The sequence below is a fragment of the Polistes dominula genome, unplaced genomic scaffold (assembly GCF_049000335.1).
Source record: "Polistes dominula isolate Pdom_NZ unplaced genomic scaffold, Pdom_raw_medaka contig_373, whole genome shotgun sequence".
Taxonomy (NCBI): Eukaryota; Metazoa; Arthropoda; class Insecta; order Hymenoptera; family Vespidae; genus Polistes; species Polistes dominula.
Window position 1 is genome coordinate 5,778,525 of NW_028300899.1, and position 21,801 is coordinate 5,800,325.

The 21,801-nt window shown below is 29.2% G+C and overlaps 3 protein-coding genes across 5 annotated transcripts; 1 reads left to right on the forward strand and 2 right to left on the reverse strand.

Annotated features, from left to right (window-relative positions):
* Positions 1-302: 302 nt before the first annotated feature.
* LOC107065156 (putative NADPH-dependent quinone oxidoreductase VAT1L) lies at positions 303-14,834 on the reverse strand. 2 transcript variants are annotated; one of them, XM_015318599.2, is made up of 8 exons: positions 14,679-14,834; positions 14,077-14,428; positions 3,922-4,051; positions 3,559-3,774; positions 1,743-1,891; positions 1,100-1,259; positions 572-998; positions 303-447 (listed from the first exon to the last, which is right to left on the reverse strand). In XM_015318599.2, exons 2-8 carry the CDS (start codon positions 14,379-14,381, stop codon positions 422-424), a joined length of 1,413 nt encoding a protein of 470 aa, XP_015174085.1. In that variant the 5' UTR covers positions 14,382-14,428; positions 14,679-14,834; the 3' UTR covers positions 303-421. The 2 variants fall into 2 exon arrangements, with proteins under 2 accessions (XP_015174085.1, XP_015174092.1); XM_015318606.2 differs by having other exon boundaries at positions 14,077-14,425; positions 14,679-14,831.
* A 1,067-nt stretch (positions 14,835-15,901) lies between these two features.
* puml (pummelig) lies at positions 15,902-20,262 on the forward strand. Of its 2 annotated transcripts, XM_015316495.2 has the most exons (7): positions 15,902-16,064; positions 17,340-17,507; positions 18,172-18,248; positions 18,327-18,533; positions 18,630-18,959; positions 19,024-19,141; positions 19,221-20,262. In XM_015316495.2, exons 2-7 carry the CDS (start codon positions 17,476-17,478, stop codon positions 19,651-19,653), a joined length of 1,197 nt encoding a protein of 398 aa, XP_015171981.1. In that variant the 5' UTR covers positions 15,902-16,064; positions 17,340-17,475; the 3' UTR covers positions 19,654-20,262. The 2 variants fall into 2 exon arrangements, with proteins under 2 accessions (XP_015171981.1, XP_015171991.1); XM_015316505.2 differs by lacking the exons at positions 15,902-16,064; positions 17,340-17,507 and adding an exon at positions 17,531-17,915.
* Positions 20,263-20,274: 12 nt separating this feature from the next.
* Positions 20,275-21,713, reverse strand: LOC107073543 (uncharacterized). The gene is made up of 3 exons (XM_089178720.1): positions 21,372-21,713; positions 20,693-21,275; positions 20,275-20,624 (listed from the first exon to the last, which is right to left on the reverse strand). Exons 1-3 carry the CDS (start codon positions 21,509-21,511, stop codon positions 20,292-20,294), a joined length of 1,056 nt encoding a protein of 351 aa, XP_089034846.1. The 5' UTR covers positions 21,512-21,713; the 3' UTR covers positions 20,275-20,291.
* Between the last annotated feature and the right edge of the window lie 88 nt (positions 21,714-21,801).

Here is a 21,801-nt window from a genome sequence, read left to right on the forward strand (position 1 = left end):
AAAAACTATTATACAATGAAAATTGATAATGTCCGACGATTCGTTAACAACTTACAGCTACGATCGATCCGTTTCTTTAATCGAGAAAATGTAATCTTACTTTTTTGTGTTGTTTTTGTTGGTTTCATTTTTTTTTAGATCTAAAAGTCTTGAACTCGAGAATCATGACTTCCGATTACGTAATATCGTTTCATAAAACTGCATGCAAGTAATTATAGAAGTCGAATTTAATATTGTATTGTTTTTTTTTCGTTTTCTTTTTCTTTCTTTTTTTTTTTTTTTTTCGTCAGACAGTAACAATATGGGATTTTTTTTTCTTGAGATATGATGAAAGTTCTTGTTTTTTTATAGATGACAATTTTTTTGTTTTTTTGTTGAGATTTTTTTTTTTATATTATTACGATTACCTAGCGCCGACAATTCAGCTAGATTCTTTTTCCTTCGAGTCTGAAAAATAATAAAAGTAAAAGATGAACGACACAGTCTTCACAGTCTTCTTCATTGTGTTCTTTTGAGATTTGTTGAGCAAAAAAAAAGAAATAAATAAATTTTGATTTTATTTTTTACTTACCACTGTCAGACTTATCCTCGGATGTTCCGTTTGTCAGTTCAGGCTCTTTTTTCTTTTCACCTTCCTCCGATTCCACGCTACATGCTTTCTTCTCTTCCTGATTGGTAGCTTTTTTGTCCTTTGCTTTTCCTTTCGCTGGTGTAGCTGGTTTTGGTTTGGGTTCCAAGCTAGGATCCAATACGATTTTTCCAATATTCTTTCGATCGTGCATCTTTTGCATAGCTTCCGGGACATCCTCAAGAGCCCATGTTGAATCCATAACTGGCTTTATTTTACCTTCGCTCCATAATGCGAATACTTGATTAACAGCCCGACGGACATACGCGTGACCGCCATGTTGGTACATTAAATGACGAAGATTTAAACCTGACAACGTTTTGTTTTCATCGAATAACTTTATGGGAGAAACTTTGTCTACTTGCCACCACTATAAAAAAGAACAAAATAAATTAATGAAGGCATTTTTTAGAAAAATTATTTAATATCTTTTATAAAATGAAATTTTTTAATAATAATAATATTACTAACCGATCGTGCAGCGGAAAAGAAGCTTTTCGTTTCTCCTGTTACAACGTTACTTGAACCATAAAGAATGTATTTTCCCATAGGTTTTAATAAAGCATATCCTTTGTTGCATTCTTCACCGCATAAACAATCCAAGACTATATCCACGCCTTCCGATGCAATTCTGTAATAATAATAATATATAATAATGTATAATATTGTATAACATTTATATAATATATTATAATTATTATTATATATATATATATTATATTATAATATTTATTAACATATTTATATAATAATATTAGAGGGACTGCGCGCGCGAAAAGTAAATGTGACTTTTCTAATCTTAAATTCAAAAGAACAAATTTTTAACAAATTTTTATTTTTAATCAATAACATAATCAACCCTTGTTATGAACAAAACCTTTTTCATTTAGTAATGCAAATTTTAAATACCGGATCAATAAAAATTTAATTAAATTTAATTTCGATTAAATTTACAATATCAAAATTGATATGTGTAGTTTACGACATTACTTTCCGGTCCCTCAAATATATAATATATATAATGATTATAAATAATGTATATTTTTTTAATTTCTAAAAAATATTTATCATTATTTTTTGATCATTTATTATCTCGTATTAGAAATATTCTTACTTTCTGACTTCGTTACAGTAATCCGTTCCTCGTTCTAGCAAATAGTCTATAGTACCGGAGGATTTAAGGGCTTCGTGTTTTGACTTGCTACAGACACCAAAAATGGTCACATCTTTTACAGTCTTAGCGAGTTGGACTACGGCTTGACCCTAAAAAAAAATTTCATCATAAAATCGATTAAAGATTTCAACCGGAAAATATAAAAATGATTTAAATCAAATCATAAAATAGAAAATATTTTGTTGTGTAAACACAAGTATGGAAAAACGTAATAATGAATTAACGAAATGAGGAATTAAGAACGATCAATAAAAAATATTTAGTTAAGCTGTTTCAGGTTTTCTTCTCAACAGAGGAAGCATTCATTATTTCCAAGAATCGAGGAGAGTTCTTCTTCGTTTTCTGTTGCTCTCCGCCCTTCTCGAGAATTCGATACCCGACAACCGATGCGAGAGAGCCGAAGAACGAACCGAGGCCAAGGGACTTGAGAAAGAACGAAAAAAAAAAGATAGAGAGAGAGAGACAGAGAGAGAGAGAAAAAGAAAACCAGAGAAAGGAAAAGAAGAGAAGAAGATAACCCACAACCCAGAATTTTAAGTAGCCTGCTCTCTGCTCTCAATTGCGCATCACTGGTCAACCCCATAAAAGTACTCATTAAAATAAAAGGATATTCTCTTCGTAATATTTTGAAAAAAAAATGTCCGAATGCTAAGAGAGAGAGAGAGAGAGAGAGAGAGAGAGAGAGAGAGAGAGAGAGAGAGAGAGATTTGGATAACCTAAAAAAAATAATAAAATAAAATAAAATAAAATAAAATAAATTTATATTAAAATTGATATATAATATATATATATATATATATATATATATATATATATATATATATATATATATATATAGATAGATAGATAGATAGATAGATAGATAGATAATACTATAAACAAAAAAACAATCTAAATATATTATTTTATTAACAATAATATAAAATTCCATTCACGTGGGATAAAACTTCAACGAGTTTTGTTTTAAAACGAATCACATTAAAAGGAAAAGTAATAAATTTTAAATTTAATTTCTCAATGTATCCACGTAGTTGAACTGAAATGAAAAAGATAAGAAAGAAATAAAAGAAGAAAGGAAGGAAGGGAAAAAGGAAGGGCATGTTGTACACGTGGACGGTAAAAGCGTTGTGAAGGAGGCCTAAAAGTAACACGTGGTGCAATAGTGGTGGTGCGGTCTCAGACGGGCGCGGCCCACGACAGTGGTCGATGAGAGAGCGAAGGGTTGCCAAGCAACCCTCACACCCCGTACGCGATCTCGACCAGCATCCCCCATAGATTTCACCTTCTCGACTTCTAGCGGTACACGACGACTACTACCACCACCACTACCACCACCTACCACCACCCACACTGTAGTAGTTGGCCTCAGGTATAACCTGTTGAGTCGTATTGATCCCGACGTTTCTATCCTTTTCTTCTTTAATGTCTACAGCTAGAGAAAGAGAGAGACAGAGACACAGATAGAAAGGTTGGCTGGAACTATTAGGATTTCAAGGAGAATTAAATTTACTTATATATATTTTCCTTTAGTCCTCTCTCTCTCTCTCTCTTTCTCTTTCTCTCTCAGCTTTCATTTATATGTTCAAATAAAGAAAAAAACATTTCACATAAATGTATTGTTTTCATTTTTTTTTACAAAAGTTTAATTGGTTAGAAAACTCTCATTGTATTCTGGACTAATCGAAGTTTTCCAAAACTTGACAGAGCATAATATTTTCAACAAGGATACGATTAATTATTATAATGAAATACTTACTACACCACCACCAGCACTGTGCAACAAAAGTGACTTCCCAGGAGCGAGATTGGCCAATTCAAAGAGCAGGATGTAAGCTACGGTGTAATTCATAGTAACGGCAGCCGCATCCAAGTAACTCATGCCTGGTGGCAATGCAAAAACAGACGTAGCAGGGACAGCTACTAATTCGGCCCATGCTTTATGATCAGGTAGAGCAACTACTCTGTCACCAACCTAAAAGAAACAGATAGAAGTGATAATAGTTTTGCATATATTACCAACACGATAATCATCCTGTGTACTAGGCAATATACATATACATATGTAATATGTATTATTAAATATTAGAAAAAAAAAGAAAAGATAGAAAAAAAAACTTACTTTGAAATTCTCAACTCCCTCGCCAACTTGTTCGATATCTCCAGCACACTCTGAACCCATAATGAAGGGTGTCTTTGGAGGCGAATCGATTGCACCTTGCCGTGCCATTAAATCTTGGAAGTTCAGACCACTGTAACCAAGTACAATTACGCCTTAAGATTGTGGTAAAGAAATGATTATTCATCTCCCTTTTTCAATGGGGTCAATAAGATTTGCTGTCTTTCTTTTTTTCAAAATTTTTTTTAAACCCCTTTTGTGGATTGTGAATTTTGTAGACTTATTGATCACAATTAAGTTATTATTACTTTATGATTAATTGAAATAATACTGTTTTTTAAAAAATGATTAAATTTACGCTTATTGTAGATGTATATATGACTATAGTAGTCAAAGGATTAAATTAAAATATTTAATATTTATTATTATAATTTATTGATAGAAAAAAAAAGGAAAATTCAAAAATTTGTGATAGAAAGTGCTGTTGAAAGACCAGAGTGTTGTCGTATGAACATGATAACGTTTTTAGAGGTATAGTAGTTGTAATAGTAGTTGTAATTGTATTAGTAATAGCAGAAATAGTTGTAATAATAGTATTACTATTAGTAATAACAAAAGTATTTGTAATTGTATCAATAGTATCAGAAATATTTGTAATAATAGTATTACTATTAGTAGTAACAAAAATAGTTTTAATAATAGTATTAATATTAGTAGTAACAAAAGTAGTTGTAATAGTAGTGTAGGAGTACCATGATCATCATCATCATTATCATCATCATCATCATCATGATCATCATCGTTTCGTCACGTGAAACAAACCACCATGTTATGTAGTTTCGACAAAAGAACGAAGGGTAATATAAACCAAAGGCGCCAGGATGCCTAGACCGACGCCTGGCGTCTCACGCAACTTGGACGACGTTTTACTTGCTCCCTAAGTTGACTGTAACTATACTGCGACTATCGAACGAACTACGGTTATATGCTTAGAGGAAAGATACGCATTGCCAGGGAAATAAATAAATAATGCGATACTTCTGACCGGTTCCACGCTACTTGCTCACACTCTACGTTTTATCTACATGCTTGGAATTAAATTATGATATTTATTTCATTTCTTTTTTTTTCTTTTCTTTGCGTACAATCCTAATATCTACAAGTTTTAGTTACGCATGTACACGTAAGATAATAGAAACCATTGTTTTTTTTTTAATTGGAGTTCGAAAGGGGAACAAATAAAATTGTAGAAATTACAAATGATTGTTTTTGAGGTTAGTTGATGTTTTTTTTTTATCGGATGTAATATTTAATTTGATTTTTGGAGAATTAACATTACAAATTTTTTTGTTTAATTAGTGTCAATCTCACAAGAAAGGATTTTAACAATAGCATCAAATCTAAAACAAGTATTTTATTTTAGGAATGTTCAACAAAAAGGGTTACGCGTTAATAATAATATGAATGAAAATAATTGAAATTGTTGTCATAATAAAACCCCCCAACGGAAGGATCCCTTCCAAAGGAAGTAACGAACGGATGGGACGATGAAGTCCTTTTTAAGAAAAACAATGGGGAATTTATTCTTTCGTAATTCGTAGTTTGAATTAAAGACACAGTAGTATAGAATAAAAAGAAGAAGAAAAAGAAGAAGAAGATGGTTACAAAAGAACGGAAGTATTCCTCAACCTAATAAGATAATACGATGACGATTTAATATAATGAAATTCCATTGAATGTTTCGACCCAATTGTCACCCCCCATTATCGTTAGCAACGAAATAGATAAGAGCAAATCATTTTCAAATTGTTCCCTTACACACACGATGAGAACTCATACTTAAATGATTTCTAAATTATTATTTTGTATCAATTTAATAAACAAATATTTTTGAAATAAATGCATAGAAAAACCAAAAAAGAAAATGTACACAAATAATAATATACAATACACGTATAAAATGATTTGAGGTTTTGGAAATAATTTCCCTAGTTGTTTTCTTGGTAAAATCGATCGAATTGTATTTAGAAACAGCATGAAGGCGACCGATGATGACGTCACATCGACGTTAACGATGACGCATGCAATGCATGCATTGCACACACCACCACCACCGTTAAGGGAGGGTAGGGTCATAGTGTTACACATATCGTTCCTTCCTTTCAATATTCTCTAACCCTCAAGTTAAATGTTCGTTAATAAATTAAACCATCTATAACTCAATTCATCTTTTTTTTTCAATTACGAAAATTACTTTTTTTTTTATTAATATGTGAAGAATATTTGTAATATTGGACTTAAAACAAATAAATAATTAATATAAAAAATAAATCAGTTTTTATTAAATTGAGTCATGTTTTATTTTTTATTTATTTTTTAGTGCAATAGTTGATGCAGTTTACTGACTAACGTTGTTAACCTGTCAAGGGGGCGGGATGTATGAATACGTCTAACTTATTTTACGTACTTTATACATAAAAAAATGAAAAAATATATTTCATAGTCTTTCCATTTATTTTAAGTACAAATAATAATAAATAATAAGAAAAGCAACGTAATTAAAAAGGGAATTCCCCGGTTAACGGTTTAAAAAAAATAAATAAATGATTTGTGTAACCACTAAAATGTATTTAATTTAAATAATATAAACTTATTTTAGTTGACAAAAAAAATATACCATAATGCAGATAATTTAACTGTTCCGATTTAAATGCCCCGCCCTATATACATATATATATACTCAAGTAAGTGACTATAAAATTACATAGCGTTATAAAAAGTTCAATTCATTATCATCTATCTAATATATATATGGCTTTTAAAATAAAAATGGAACATTCTTTTAATTTTGATCCAACGATAATAAAAATAACTAGTATATGCTTTTTTATTCCACGAGTTACTAGTATAGTTTTTTTTTATTACTAAAAGCATACCTAAACGATATATGCATATATAAATAAATATATATATATATAGAAACACGAAGAGTCAATCTTATTTCTATCGATCGATCAACGAAGAAGACACTCGGGCGCCAGTAAAGTCATAAAAAGAAATCAAATGCGCGAATCTCGCGTGACTCCATGAGAAAAAAGAGACCCCCGGACAATTAGGGGAACCCCCAACAAAAAAAAAAGAAAATTATCGGTGTATGCACGTGCCCTCCCCCTTCTCCTACCCTTACCCTCGACCACCACCTACACCTATACCCCTTCTTCACCCCCCACCCATCCTACTATTATTACGATTCCGTTGGGATTATCTTTAGGGAAAGTAGAAGTAAAAAAATACAAAAAAAATTTATTTAATCGACCAAGTCATACGCATCCCCCTTCGAAATGTAATTGGGATGAAGGGGAGAGACAAGAGAGAGGGGGATGGGGATTTTATTATTCGTTCCAAGAACGAAATGCGTTAAATCATCCCTGTTATTATATTCTTATAACGCTGAGGACACACATACACACACATATTGTGTTATCTATAATGATTTTCACGAAGGTCGTTAACATGTTTTATTGTTGTAATACACCTTATGTTTCTTTTTTTAATAAGCATTTTAAACAGATGACACGAATATTTTTATAAAAAGGGTGTATAGAGTAAAGTTTCGTCAGAATATTTCAGTCTTTTAGTTGGTTGGTTTAATATTTAGTTGTTTACTTGTTTATTTTTTTTTTTTTTACTTTAAAATATGTTCTTATCCTTGGTATTTTTAAATTGTCGGATTGAGTTAAAAAAAAAAAACTTTTCTTGGTATTTTTCCATGTAAATGAACAATCGTATCATATGTTTGTAATGAAATATTTGAACGATTTAAAGTAATCAAGTTAAAAGTTTATTTTAATAGAGAAATCTCACGTTTCACCGTTCAAATTATCGAAAAAAAAAAAAAATATATGAAAAAATATTTGTAAAGACAAAAAAGTGACGTTGTATTTCAACTAGCGAGGAACATTTTAATTGATAACGTCTAGGCATATGTGTGTACAGTCACGTTCACATCTCCGGAATATATTGTCATATGTAGACATAAAATGTGTAACCGAGTGCATAATGCAAACTTTTGTCATAATGTGAAAAACTTTTTAAAATACCAGTCAACGTTATAATCGTTCGAAATGTTTTTATAATTATATTATTATCGTTATTATTATTATATGTATATTGGATTACTAAGAAAACTCATATAAATTACGTTAAGCGCCACGCGAATTTTTAGGGAAATTCCTGTCAGGCCACAGGCGTTACTTTGTATTGAAAAAATAGTTAAACGTGTCAGCCACCGATGACTGACGTGACGCTCAACGTGATATGTACAGAAATAATCAAAATAAGTATTGTATAATATATATATAATTAATGATAAATATAATATAAATAAATAAATAATATAAATATAATAAAATATATATATCAAAATCTGTGAACAAAGCTTTAAAAATATTATATTAATATAAAATTGACGATTAGGGTGGTGACTCACTGTAATATACTGGAAACTTATAAAAAAACAAAAATAATAATAAAACAAATTTTATATTTTCGAATTCACGAATTAATGTGAACGAATAAAAATGAAATTAAAGGAACATAGAAAAATAAAAATAAAAAAGGACAAGTTAAACAATAATGCGATTCGTCGTCTAATATAAATATCGACGATAACGCAGGTGTATTAAAAGTAATGAAAATAAAATAGAAAAATACAAAGTAAGGTTAGGTTGATTGGTTGGACGTAAGAGAAAAACCTCGCGATAAGAATTATCGACTCGATATTAAGGATTAGCCGTGTACAAAAGATGACAACAAGAATTAATCACTTAGTATGGCTGCACGAACAAATATATATGTGTATATGTTTTCGTTGAACATTAGAAATAACGATAAGCTGTTTTTTCCTCTACTACCTAAACAAAGTTATACAGTTACATAGTTTACAAATATTTTTCCATATTTCGTTAGAAAATAATAAAAATTTGAATTAACACATCGTCAAGGAAAAAATGTATTATTTGATAGTGAAGGAAGGATAATTATTTTGTTTACAATTAACGATTAAAATGAATAAACATTTGTCGCAAAAAAAAAAAGCAGGAGCAAATCTTTATTCCATATTTATAATTTTTTTTGTCCCCCTTACATGCGTCGTCATAAGGTTGCTTACATAAATAAAAATCTACATAAACACATATATAAGCATAGACATATATATATAGAAGTCTTATTGGCCTCGGTAAATACATAATACGTAATAAATAATAAGAATAATAATAATTCACGAGCGTACGATAAATAAACCCCCGTACTCTTTACATCACCACCACACAATTCAAAACAACAACATCTTCAAGAGTTATCAATTGTTTTCAAACGATTCGAGAGACATCAAATGAAAGATAGAAAAAGAGTAAGAGAAAGAAAAACAAAGATAGAGACCAAAAAGAAAAAAAAATAAATAATACTAAAGGATAATTCTTTGTTATTTTTTATTGCTACAGAAACAATCTTTGCATTTGAATTCTTTCGTTGTGTTACTACGATTGGTATGCATGCGTAAGAAATGAGATTAAAAACACTACGTGAAGATAATAAAATGAAAATAATAATTATTAAATGATAATTATTTGATTTTTAACTGTACAATAAAACAATTTTTATTATATTCAAAATTTCTGTAAAAATATTTAATATATTAATAATAAAAAATAAGAGAGAAGGGGGTACATAACCTAATGAATAATTCTAATTATTTTTTACAAGTTTCCCACGATTCATAAAATGATATTTCATTTTACAAATAATAAAAATGTCAAGTATTTTATAAATAAATTAAATAAAATATATATATATAAAGTTTTTTTTATATGAAAATGGCGCGACAAAATGACGCCGAGTTACGCGAAAAACAAAGAATCGAAAACGGTAAGACCAGCCAGCTGCTGAACACGCACACGATGTTCTTTTTCTGACTCATGTTGCGAGTTAACTATATATATATATATATATATATATAAAACACAGACATAAATACATATATGCACATACACATAATATACATATAATATATATATATGTAATTTGCTTCCAACTTCCGAGAGTGGAAACAATAATAAAAAAAAATATATACAGAATGAGTCAATAACACAACTTACTAGAATAAACTATTTCAAATCAAATTCTTATCAAATTGATAACACGTGCATAATATAATTTTATTTATATACGTTTTCAAATGAATTCATTTTTATTTCGTTTGAAAATCATTTCAATATTCAAAACTAAATTTAATTTATTAATAAATTGATTTTATTAATTTAAAAATAAAATCTCTAAATTAAATTAAAATTAATTTTAATATTGAAAATTAAATTTTATGATATAATTATATATTTAAATGTTTGAAAATTTAATTGCATAAAAAGTGTATTTAAGCAATTTATTTAAACAAGAGAATATTTGATAAATTTTTTTGTGTTGATTAATTAAATAAGGTATTGATAATCAATTGTATGCGTCAAACGTATCACACGCCCTCCTTTCCGGATTAATCATTTTCTAAGAGATAACGTAATTGATAAGATCTGAGTCATTTTCAATGCAGATCGCCGCATATACGATGCGTAAGAAATGACTTATATCGTTTATAATTAAACAAGAAAAAAAAAGAAAGAAATGAAAAAAAAAAGATAAATATAACAACACGATGAGGAAAATAAGAACATGTGTAAAAGCAAGCAAGAAAGAAAGAAAGAAAGAAATAACCTGTACGATAACCTCAAATAAAAGAACAATTAATTGACTCATTGTAGAAAAAAAAAACAGAAATTGTAATTAATATTGTAAATTAAATTGACAAATTTTTTTGTAAGATATTTGTCAATGAAATGATTCAAATGAAAAACTGTAAAACTTTGTATAAAAACACCCTATATATATAAACACCTACTACAATTCTTAATTTTATTTAAAAGTTGTTAACGAAATGTCTTATTTCTATTACTGAAATAAAATATTAATTCCTCCCTTTTTTGTATATGTGTGTAAGTGTGTGTGTATATTCATTGTCAATATATAATTATTTCGAAATACACATTGTGGTGTCAGCCAACCCTCTTTCTCATTTCTCTTCTTGGCACTGGGTGTGGCGAGAGAGTTTAGTATCGTTCGTTGGTAGTAGTTGAAGGATTATTACTTGAGATAAATCGAAGACGAACGAGAATGGGGGATTTAACGGAAAAATTCTTTGACCTCGTCGTTTACCCCTATGACGAAGAAGAACATTCGTAATAATAAATATAAACTTTGATCGCTTATTATTCCCACTTGTAGAAACATTTTATTTATACATTTGGATAAAAAATACGCATGTGTGATGAATCCTTATAAAGTATTTCTATCGGATCACGAAATGAGATTGACAAAGTTTTACGACCTTGTCTATTTAAATTAAAACAAAACAAATTAAAATCATGCAAGAAAAGGTGTAATAGAAAAAATGGCGTACATGTTATTTCATTCAATTTGATTATTATATCCAATTTTATATGTTGCAGTTAATAAATTATTTGTTCATGTATATTATTAAATTTTTTAAATATTATTTAAGTATTATTAAATTATAATTTTATTTATTGAAAAAGTATTATTTTCAAATAGAATAATATATGTTATATTCCATAAAATAAAAGAAATTATATTTATATAATTTAATTTGTTACAGTTTTAAAGAAAGGATTTTATATTATTATGGGATTATTTTTTTAAAATGAAATAAGGGTGTGTGTGTGTGTTATATTCGCCATTTTTTTAATTACTACACGAACAATGAACTTAGAAATTTATTTGTAGTGGTAACCATACGCCATTTTTTTTCTACACGTTTTTTAACAATTTTTGTTTCTTTTCTTTTTACGTGAACCGAAGAAAATATTAATAAATAATAGAATAATAAAAAAGTCATAAAACTAGATTGATTGTATTAGAAATCAAAAGAACGATGAAAAGAAGAAAATCTAATGCGGGTAGTAAAATTCGTGGTTCTTTCTTTGTCTGTCTGTCTGTCTGTCTCTCTCTCTTTCATGAAACTGTCATGGCGGATTTCTCTTGCGCACGCGTGTGCGTGTATATCCGCGTGCGTGCGAAGGGGGGTGCAGGAAACACGGGTGTGGTTCGATCAATACGGACATCCCATAGATCTATCGGTGCACGAGCGCACACAATATACTCACAGACAGCAGACCAATACACACTAAGAAAACGGCTGAGGGCCTGTTGTGTCACCCACAGGGTGTCCAAAATTTGTCTACCTTATTCTTTCTTTTTTTTTCATTGGATAATAAATACTTTGTGTTCAAAATAATGTCTTTTTATGTAAAAGATAATTTCTTATCTTTATAGATAATCTAAATATATATTAATTATTATTCAAATTTTTCTTTATTTAACCTTAAATTATTATGACAGTTAAAAATATTCAAAAAATAAAATAAAAATAAAATACATGTGAAATTATTGGAAACGTCAGATAAATATTCGTTGATTTTATTTGAACGAATTAGAAAGATAAAGGGAAGTATTATGTCTTCGACTTACTTCGGCTTATCAAGTTAATGAGCCTTTAGTATCGCATTATGGGAAACTGAACGGATGCCATTCAGCTCATCGAGAAGAGTTTTACTGCTCTCTCCCTCCAGTTTAATATGAACGAGAGTTACCCGTCGTTAGGATTTTCACTCTGCCTTTCATAACGTACTCTCTTCTTGTCCTCTCTCTCTCTCTCTCTCTCTCTCTTACTTTTACTCACTCACACCCTTCCTCTCTCTTCCCCCTTTTTCCTCTTGCTCCTTTCATTTCCTTTCAAACGACTAACCAAGTTTATTTAAGACAGAAAGAAGAAAGAAAAAGAAAGAAACACGTCCTCGACAGTCGACCATATATATATATAGGGCGATATAAAAAGATCATCCCTCTTTTGAAAGATTCTTCAAAAACGCTTTTCTGTGTTGAACTTTAAAATTAAATTGCAGTTCCAAAAATAAATAAAAAAAACAATTGTATAATTTTCTGAACAAAATGATTTGGAAACGTTAATTATACAGATTGAAAGAAAATAAGATGAGAAAAACAATGGAGGATGAAATAAAAAGAAGAAATTCATTAATATTCTAAAGAGATGATTTGATTCGAGTAGTAGCATTTATGGGAACGAACGTTTGGAATCATACTTTAGACGGTTGTGTATGTGCCCGGTAGTATGGCATGGCATGACATGGCGTGGCGTGTCCGGAAGGGCACACCGCCATACACACGAATTTATTCGAACCAGCATCGGCAGCAACGGCATTATGTCTTTCTATAGAGGGGCTATTTTCTCATCAATGCCAATCGCCTTTATGAAACGTGACTCACGCGTGAAAAGGTCCTCTCTCGCACGCCTTTGAATACAACGTTGACGATCTCTCCCCGACCGCGTATACTGCATACAACACCACCACCACCATCGAAGGAGAGAGAAAGAAGAGAGGAAAAAAGAAAGACAGAGAAAGAAAGAGAGAGAGAGAGAGAGAGAGAGAGAGAGAGAGAGAGAGAGAGTGGGTGTGCCACGCTCCCAAGAGCGTATAAGCTTTCGAGAGATAGAAGCCGGCTCCATGGCCAAGGTCAAAGAAACCTCGTACAGAATTGCACGACGGTGGGTTACAAGGCCTACGATGGTGTCTCTTTCGATTTAATTAGATTGTTTTTTAATTAAAAATATTTCATTCTTTTTACAAATACTTATTCAAAATTTTAATCGATTCGTGTTGCCAGGATACGATTTATGCTTTTTGAAAAGTAATACTATTCTTATGATATTTTTTTTACATATGCAATTATAAGTACGTACTTTGAAAATGACTCGAGATGAATTTAATTAAAAAAAAAAAATTAATAGATAGTTATTGTTAAAAAATGTGAATAAAGGATATGCATATTATATCTGTCAATGTGTGTCCTTGACAGAAAAAATTCACTGCATTCGATTAGTTTACTAAACGTCGGAATTCTTTGACTGACACATGAAAAAAGGTTCATACGAATGAGAACATTTTTCTATACAGTAATGAAAAATGAATAAATATATATATATATGTATAAAAATGAAATGTAACTTACCATGCTTTGACGCGTATAAGAACTTCTCCTTCGCCAAGGGTGGGTTCTGGCTTTCTCAGAGCTTTAACACTTTTGAGTCCGCCGAAACCATTGAGCACGATTGCTCGCATATCCTTTGGCTCTGGCGTTGGTTTTTCCTCACCGTTCTCTCTCGCCTTTTCACCCTCGCCATTCTCCTCGACTTTTTTCTCCTCCTCTTTCGTTTCCTTGGGCTCCTCTTTTTCCTGTTTAGCGGGCGGTGCTGCTTCCTGTGGCGGCTTTTCACCCTCAGCGTTCGGGCTTGTCTCGTTCTTGTCCTCTGCCATTTTTCTCCTTGTTAGTTTTTTCTCTCTTCGAAATTACTTTTACCCTACTGAGAGAAAGAAGACTCGGATGTTCCTCCTTATTCGTTTAAATCTCTTTCTTTTTTTTTTCGAAAAAAAAAGGCTTGTTTGATATATGTATATATATGATATTCTTTACATTAAAAAAAAGAAATAAAAAAAACGTTAGAAAAAGAGAAAGAGAGATAAAGAATAAAAGATATATATTATATACGCGGAAAGAATACTATTATCCTGCCGGCGTTTTAAGTGTAATAAAAAAAGATCTATATTACGCACCAATTAACAAGCGCGCGTTCGCACTCAACGAGAGCCAACGACGTTCTGCGCCGATTTACGCTACTCCGAAGGAAACGCTTCGTGCGAGTTCGGGTGCCGGGTACGCCGGCCGGCCGGCCGGCTGTCCTGCTTGGCCGCCCGGTGACGCGCACGACGTTTCTGTTGCCTAGCAACGCCTCAACCAATCCGAATAAAAACTTTTCTTCCTTCTATCGAATCTCTTACGCCGGAACGATCGGCTCATGATATCGGCCAATCACGTCGCGGTAGACGCCTTTCCCTGCTTCCTGATTAGTTTCTCCTTTTATAGCTAACGCCTTTGTCTGATTTCTGATTGGTTACTTGTTTTACATCGTTATCATTCGCCTTCACTTTACGCTTAAACCTAATGAAAGAAGTGAGAACCACGGGAAAGTAGTTCACAGTCGATTGATAATTAGCCTTTGTCAATGCTGTCTATCGGTTAATTATCTTTCACACAATGTTCGCATTTAAATGTTCACCTTCTTTTATTTTTTTAAACGATCTTTATATCGTCACTTTTCTTATAAATGATTATTAACTTAAATAAATAATTTTTTTATTGAAAATTTTGATTAGTTTTCTATTTGTTTAATAAATGACATTTTTTTATATATTTGTATTTTATCGATTTTGTAAATTATGTTCATTTGAATTAAGAATAAATCAATCGATTAGACAAGAATCGTATAGCATGTTAAGTGTGCTTCGATCGTTGTTTTGTCGATAGAATATTCTGCTTACCGAGCATGCGTATGAAAATCTAATATTAATATTTTATAATCCATAAATACATATATATGATATGGATAAGGACTTTTAGTGGATAAAATATTCGTTAGCAAAAATTTAGCATCTATCCAAAAAAAAGTATTAACATTCTATACGAATTAATTGTTGTACATGTTAAAAAAGTCAAAGTGTCAATAGATACATATATTCATTTACTTTTACGTTAAAAACTATAAATCCAAAAATAGAAGAAATTAATTTTATGATTTATTTTATAATAGAGATGGTTTTTTAATTACTTTAGAATATAAATAATTTAAAATCCTAAAATCAATACTGCAATTTTTGGACTTAGTCCTCTTTCATAATCATAGGCTTATTCATATATATATATATATATATATATATATATATATATATATTACATATTTCATATTAGGTAGGATACCTCCTAAACTTTACAATACTAATATATGTATATATATATATTTAAAACCACAAAACGATTGAGCGGAATCAAGAGAATCGTGCAAGTCTACAATGAGGATGTGGTGATTGAAACGAATAGCTCGCGTCGTGTAAGAGCAAAAAGTATCCAACCAGAGTTCAAATTAGTAGGATATCATAGTATGGGTAAGCTCTTCCTTTTCTCTTATATATATATACATATAAATACATGTACATTCAAATTGATTTAAAACCAAAAAAAACAATTTATAATAACTAATTGTATTTTAAAAGGCTACCCATTTTGAGAATATTATCAAGATATAATATTATACCAATTAAAATACTAATGAAATAGATCAAACTAAATGGAAATTGTAATGAATAGACAACTAATGTATGTATGTATAATCATTATTATAATAATAATTATTATCATAATTATTAATAAATTTAATGCAAAACACGAAACCATTTTTAAAGTTCTCTTCGGTAAATTTCGTGAATGTTCGACAACATTCGGTAAAATATTGGAGGCGCGCTTACTAATCAAGATTTTTTTCTTTTTTTCAAATACAAAGAAATGATTTCTGATATGATATCAATAAATTCTAAGTACGTAAGTGTATATGATATTTAATTCCTATTTTCTTTCAATACTCGATTGTATGAAAATACGACCTTTGAGCTTGGATTTTCTTATCAGTGATTAAAAGAAAATGTTGGGTCATACTTTTAGTCTGTACAAATAAAGATCTTGTTCATTATAGAAAAACAATAATTAGCATCGAAGAAATATTCTCGTTTTAAAATCCAGTGATAATAATTTTATCAATAATTAATAGTGTTCCGTGTAAAGTAGCCATTTTTATTTATGATAAATTTCGTTAAATTGTGTAAGTTTTAGCAACTCATTCAAATAATTACTCTGTTTTTTTTTTACATTACATAAATACAAATTAGTCAAGAAAATGTACTTAAATGGATACATAAAATAAAAATAAAAATAAGGACGATTGATAAGACTTACATTAGTGGTGTTTAACATTAAAAATGTACGTATGTATGTCAGGGTTAACAGAAATATTCGTAATGGTATTACAACGATCGTGAAGTTAGTTATCTTTATGACTTTTGTATAAATTATTTATTTATAAAATATAATATTATTTATTTCATAAAAGTAAATATAGACGGGAATTTTTGTATTATATAATTACGAATGATCGTCAAGGTTATGTTTCCTGTCATGGAAGAAGAGTAGCATTTATTTCATTTGTAATGAACAGAATGATTGAAAATAGAGAAATATATGTATTTTAAATGTTTGTGTATCCTTTTTTTATAAACTAAATGCCAATTCTTTTTTATGTGTATAGAATACATAATACACATAGATGTCGTAGGAATATCTTCTACCAATGAATGATCAGCTGATTCTCCCACTCATTTATTTTTTAGCAGACGACGTAAAAGCTGTGTGTATAGTGTTCAGTTATTAGATAGAAGACTTGAGTATAAAGGTTCAGCTTTTTGTTGGTGGACATTCATCGACAAAGATAAAAACTTAATCATTATTTTATAATTTAATAAACTTATGGCTGATCATGAAGTTGTCAAGTCTAAAAGGTGAGTGATACAATCATGCTTCTATGTTTTTTTTAAACTGTCAATCGAAATGTTTCTTTGAATGAACCTTCATCACGTTTAAATATACTCTATGTTAATATATATATATGAACATGCTTTTGCATCTATTGGCGTAAGAAATATTTGACATTACGTCACTTCTTATATCTCGCATCATCACAATTATCACTGTCAAGATACGTATTTACTTTTGATATGAGACAAATCATAATAAATATAAATCATTGATTTTAATTAAATACGTAACTCAAATATTATCTTGATTATCGAAAATAATAATCTTAATAATAAATAATTTATTTATATTTATTACAAAATTATAACATATGATAAATCATGTTTTGTAATTAATATTTAAATTATATTTTTTCAAATATGAAAATAAAGGTGAGAAATTGTTCTCCTGTTATTTTTGTGTATTACTTTTTTTAAATACGTATATTATTAATAAGAAAAATTATTAATTATTTATTATTAGCATTAGGTTAAATTTTTGTCATTGGTTAACTTGAACAAATTTTAAAATCTTTATATTTAAATTTATATATACTTCCCATTGTATACATATATTCAAAAAATCTTTCCTTAGCCAACAAATTATATAAGTTAATTTTCATGAAAACAACTTGATTTTGTTTATTAGTTGGTTTTGGGGATGGTTTAGTTGGTCGGGATCATCTTCAACCATGTTACGTGCTGCAGAGAAAAAAATACTTTCTTGTAAGTAAAGTTAAATGAGAAAATTTATAATCATAACTACACATGATTTATTTTTTTATGAAATATTTTCATTAATAGGTTTGAAAACAGCATACCGGGGATGGTATGTGGATATTGGTCCTGTAGTTGGTACAGCTGATAAAATATGGACTATCTCTTTAAACGAAGAATCACCAAGAACACCTATTGTTCTTTTACATGGTTTAGGTGCAGGTGTAGCTCTTTGGTGTTTAAATCTTGATGCATTTGCATCACAAAGACCAGTATATGCCATAGATCTTTTAGGTAATCAATTATTGTTATTGTTTATGTCAATGTTATATATAATCAAATAATGAATGTTGTAATATATTGATAAAACAAGTATAATAATTTTCACAGGTTTTGGTAGGAGTAGTAGGCCAGTCTTTAGTTCAGAAGCAAAAGAAGCAGAAGAACAATTAGTTCGTTCTATCGAAGAATGGAGAAGAGAAATGCAATTAGAAAAATTTGTATTATTGGGACATTCGATGGGTGGTTTCCTTGCTGCATCTTATACTATGCAATATCCAGAAAGGGTAAAACACTTGATTCTTGCGGATCCTTGGGGATTCCCAGAAAGACCTTCAGAAGTAGTAGCAAAAGCAAATGTTCCTCTTTGGGTTAAAGCCATAGCTTACGTAGTGCAACCATTAAATCCTTTGTGGGCAGTAAGAGTTGCAGGCCCATTTGGTTAGTATATATATTTATAAACTATACAAATTTTAATTCAATTACTTATTACATATATTTTTAGGACAATGGCTTATTGAGAAAACTCGGCCAGACATAGTTAAGAAATTCACTCCATTACTTAAAGATGATACAGGAATAATTTCGCAATATATACATCAATGCAATGCACAAACTCCATCGTAAGATTTTTTTTTGTTTATAATAATTCATATTTGTATTTACAATAATTATTATATAATTATAATTTTTATTTACTAGTGGAGAAAGTGCTTTTCGTGCCATGATGCAAGGTTTTGGTTGGGCAAAGAATCCTATAGTTAAACGAATGGATAAATTAAAATCAGAAATTCCAATAACATTGTTATATGGTAGTCGTTCTTGGGTAGATAACACAGCTGGTGAACTTATCAAACAATCTCGTTCATCATCGTATGTTAATGTCCAAGTTATATCAGGAGCAGGACATCATGTTTATGCTGATAAAAGTGATATTTTTAACAAACACGTATTGGAAGCATGCGCTTTAACTGATTCAACTCAGTTATTAACAAATTCAAATATAAATTTAATTTCAAAATATTCAATGGAAGATGATGATGATATTTTACTTAAAATAAAAAATGATACATCGGAACCTCAAAGAGTAGATGATGAACAAGAATTAAATGCACAACGACCAAAATCTAGTTAATGTATATTTCATTATTTTATAAAAAGGAATTTTATTATGATAAAATATGTACACAGATATGCACATATGAACTTATACATGGCCTGCATGTATTAATGTATTATATTTAAGAAAAGAAAACAAAAAGTACAATTACTTATGCGATGTTAAGAATTTGAAATATTATAATAATAGTTATATATAATTTGATTAAAAGTAGGATTTTTTAAAAGTCACATTATAAAAGCTTACTAAAATTTCTTCAATTATGATTCTCTATTATTAAAAATACAATGTTAGTATTATATCTGACTTATTTTGATACTTATTTTCCAATTTTGACAATATGTTTGGATAAAAATAGGAACAACTATAGTTACATTGATTTTTTTTCTATGTTATCTAATATATAGTAATTTTTATCAATTGAAATTCATAAGAAAAAGAATCAATTATTTGAATATAAATTTAACAATTCAAATAATTTAATATCCAAATTTTCTTATTCTTTTATTGTTAAATAGTTGTGTGTATAATATATAATTAAATTATTCTTTACACAAATAACTAAAATGTCCTACTAATTGTAAGTATTATATTTATATAAAATAAAACAACATACAATATCAATGAACTTCTGAATTATTTTAAAAATATTTTTATTTTTCAAATTCATCATTAATATTATCATATTTCACATTATCAAAGTCTTGATCAAAGTAACTTTCATTATCATCAACATCATCATTGTCGTCGTTATATGTATTTTGAACATGTGGTTCCAAATGTCTGTTTCTTAAACGATATTTTTTCCTTTCTTCTATCTTTCTTTTCTTCAAGAATTCAATAAATAATTCTCGTTGATTTTTACCTTTAGAAATATCTTCGTTATTAAGAAAAGCAGACAAAGGTTGTCCCTTTAGTTCTGAATGTGATTCTAATACATCCTTATTATTAATATGATTTTTTGATTTATTTTTAAAGCTTTTAACCTATAAATAAATAAATCAAATAAATATAAATTTAATAGAGTTATTAACTTAGAGTTATTCAATTATACCTTTGACATGATTCTATGATGGTCTAATCCTAGAACATCATGCCTCATTTCTGGTAATGTTATTTGAAAACTATTGTCAGACTGATCAGTTTCATTGTCATTAGTAATGTCTAATTGTTTTGTTTTTTCCTTGCTTTCAATATAATCTTGATCTAAGTCAAGTGATGCTAATCTACTTTCAACTTCTCTTGCATTAGAAATTATTTTATCTTTCACAAAGCAGATAATTGGTACATTACTGATGATATGCATTTGGGATAGTTCATGACGTAACATATATGAATTCTTTTGTAAAACTTCTTCTATTGTTGTTGGCCAATTCTTATCGTCGTCCACTTTTTCTAATGTCCAATATACATTAAGACTTTTATAATCTGAAGAAATACTCACATTTGTTATTTCGACACCACGTTCTGAAAGCTCTGATGCAGCTTCACACGTTGACATTAAGTCAGTTATATTTTTCATAAACAATTTGTTAAGTACAACCATTCTTCTCTGTGCATGAACCGAAGGTTTTTTCTCCTTTAGCAAACTTGAATGAAAATCCAATTCAGCTGGTGGATTATTTTTATACCACTTTCTACAGGATTAAATATAAACTTTTAGAACAATTTTTTGAATCATTTGATAACTAATTTTATAACAAATTTTAATAACATGCACACTTTATTTCTACCTTTTAGATTCATTTTGTTTTAAAAACTTATTCATAATCTTACTTTGTCTTATTGCATAATTTTTATACATTGTATTATTCGAACTAATAAATCTACGCACTATGTGAGATATGATAAAAATGTTTTTATTTTTATGCATTCTTAATTATTTTAATTATCTTAACTAATCGTCAAAATAATGGTTATAATCAAAAGGATAATAAAAATATTAAAACTATTTTTAACTAGACTATATAAAACTTTTCGTATATGTACACACACGTCGCGTGAAACACTAAGTCTATTATCACGGGAGCGCTTTCACAATTAGTTCACTCATTTACCGCTAGGTGGCATTCAAGATCCAAATTGATCCTTCGATTCGATACATCATGTAAATCATGTATTTAGGCGCGAAATTTTAAATTAAAATTTAATTTTGGTAAAAGA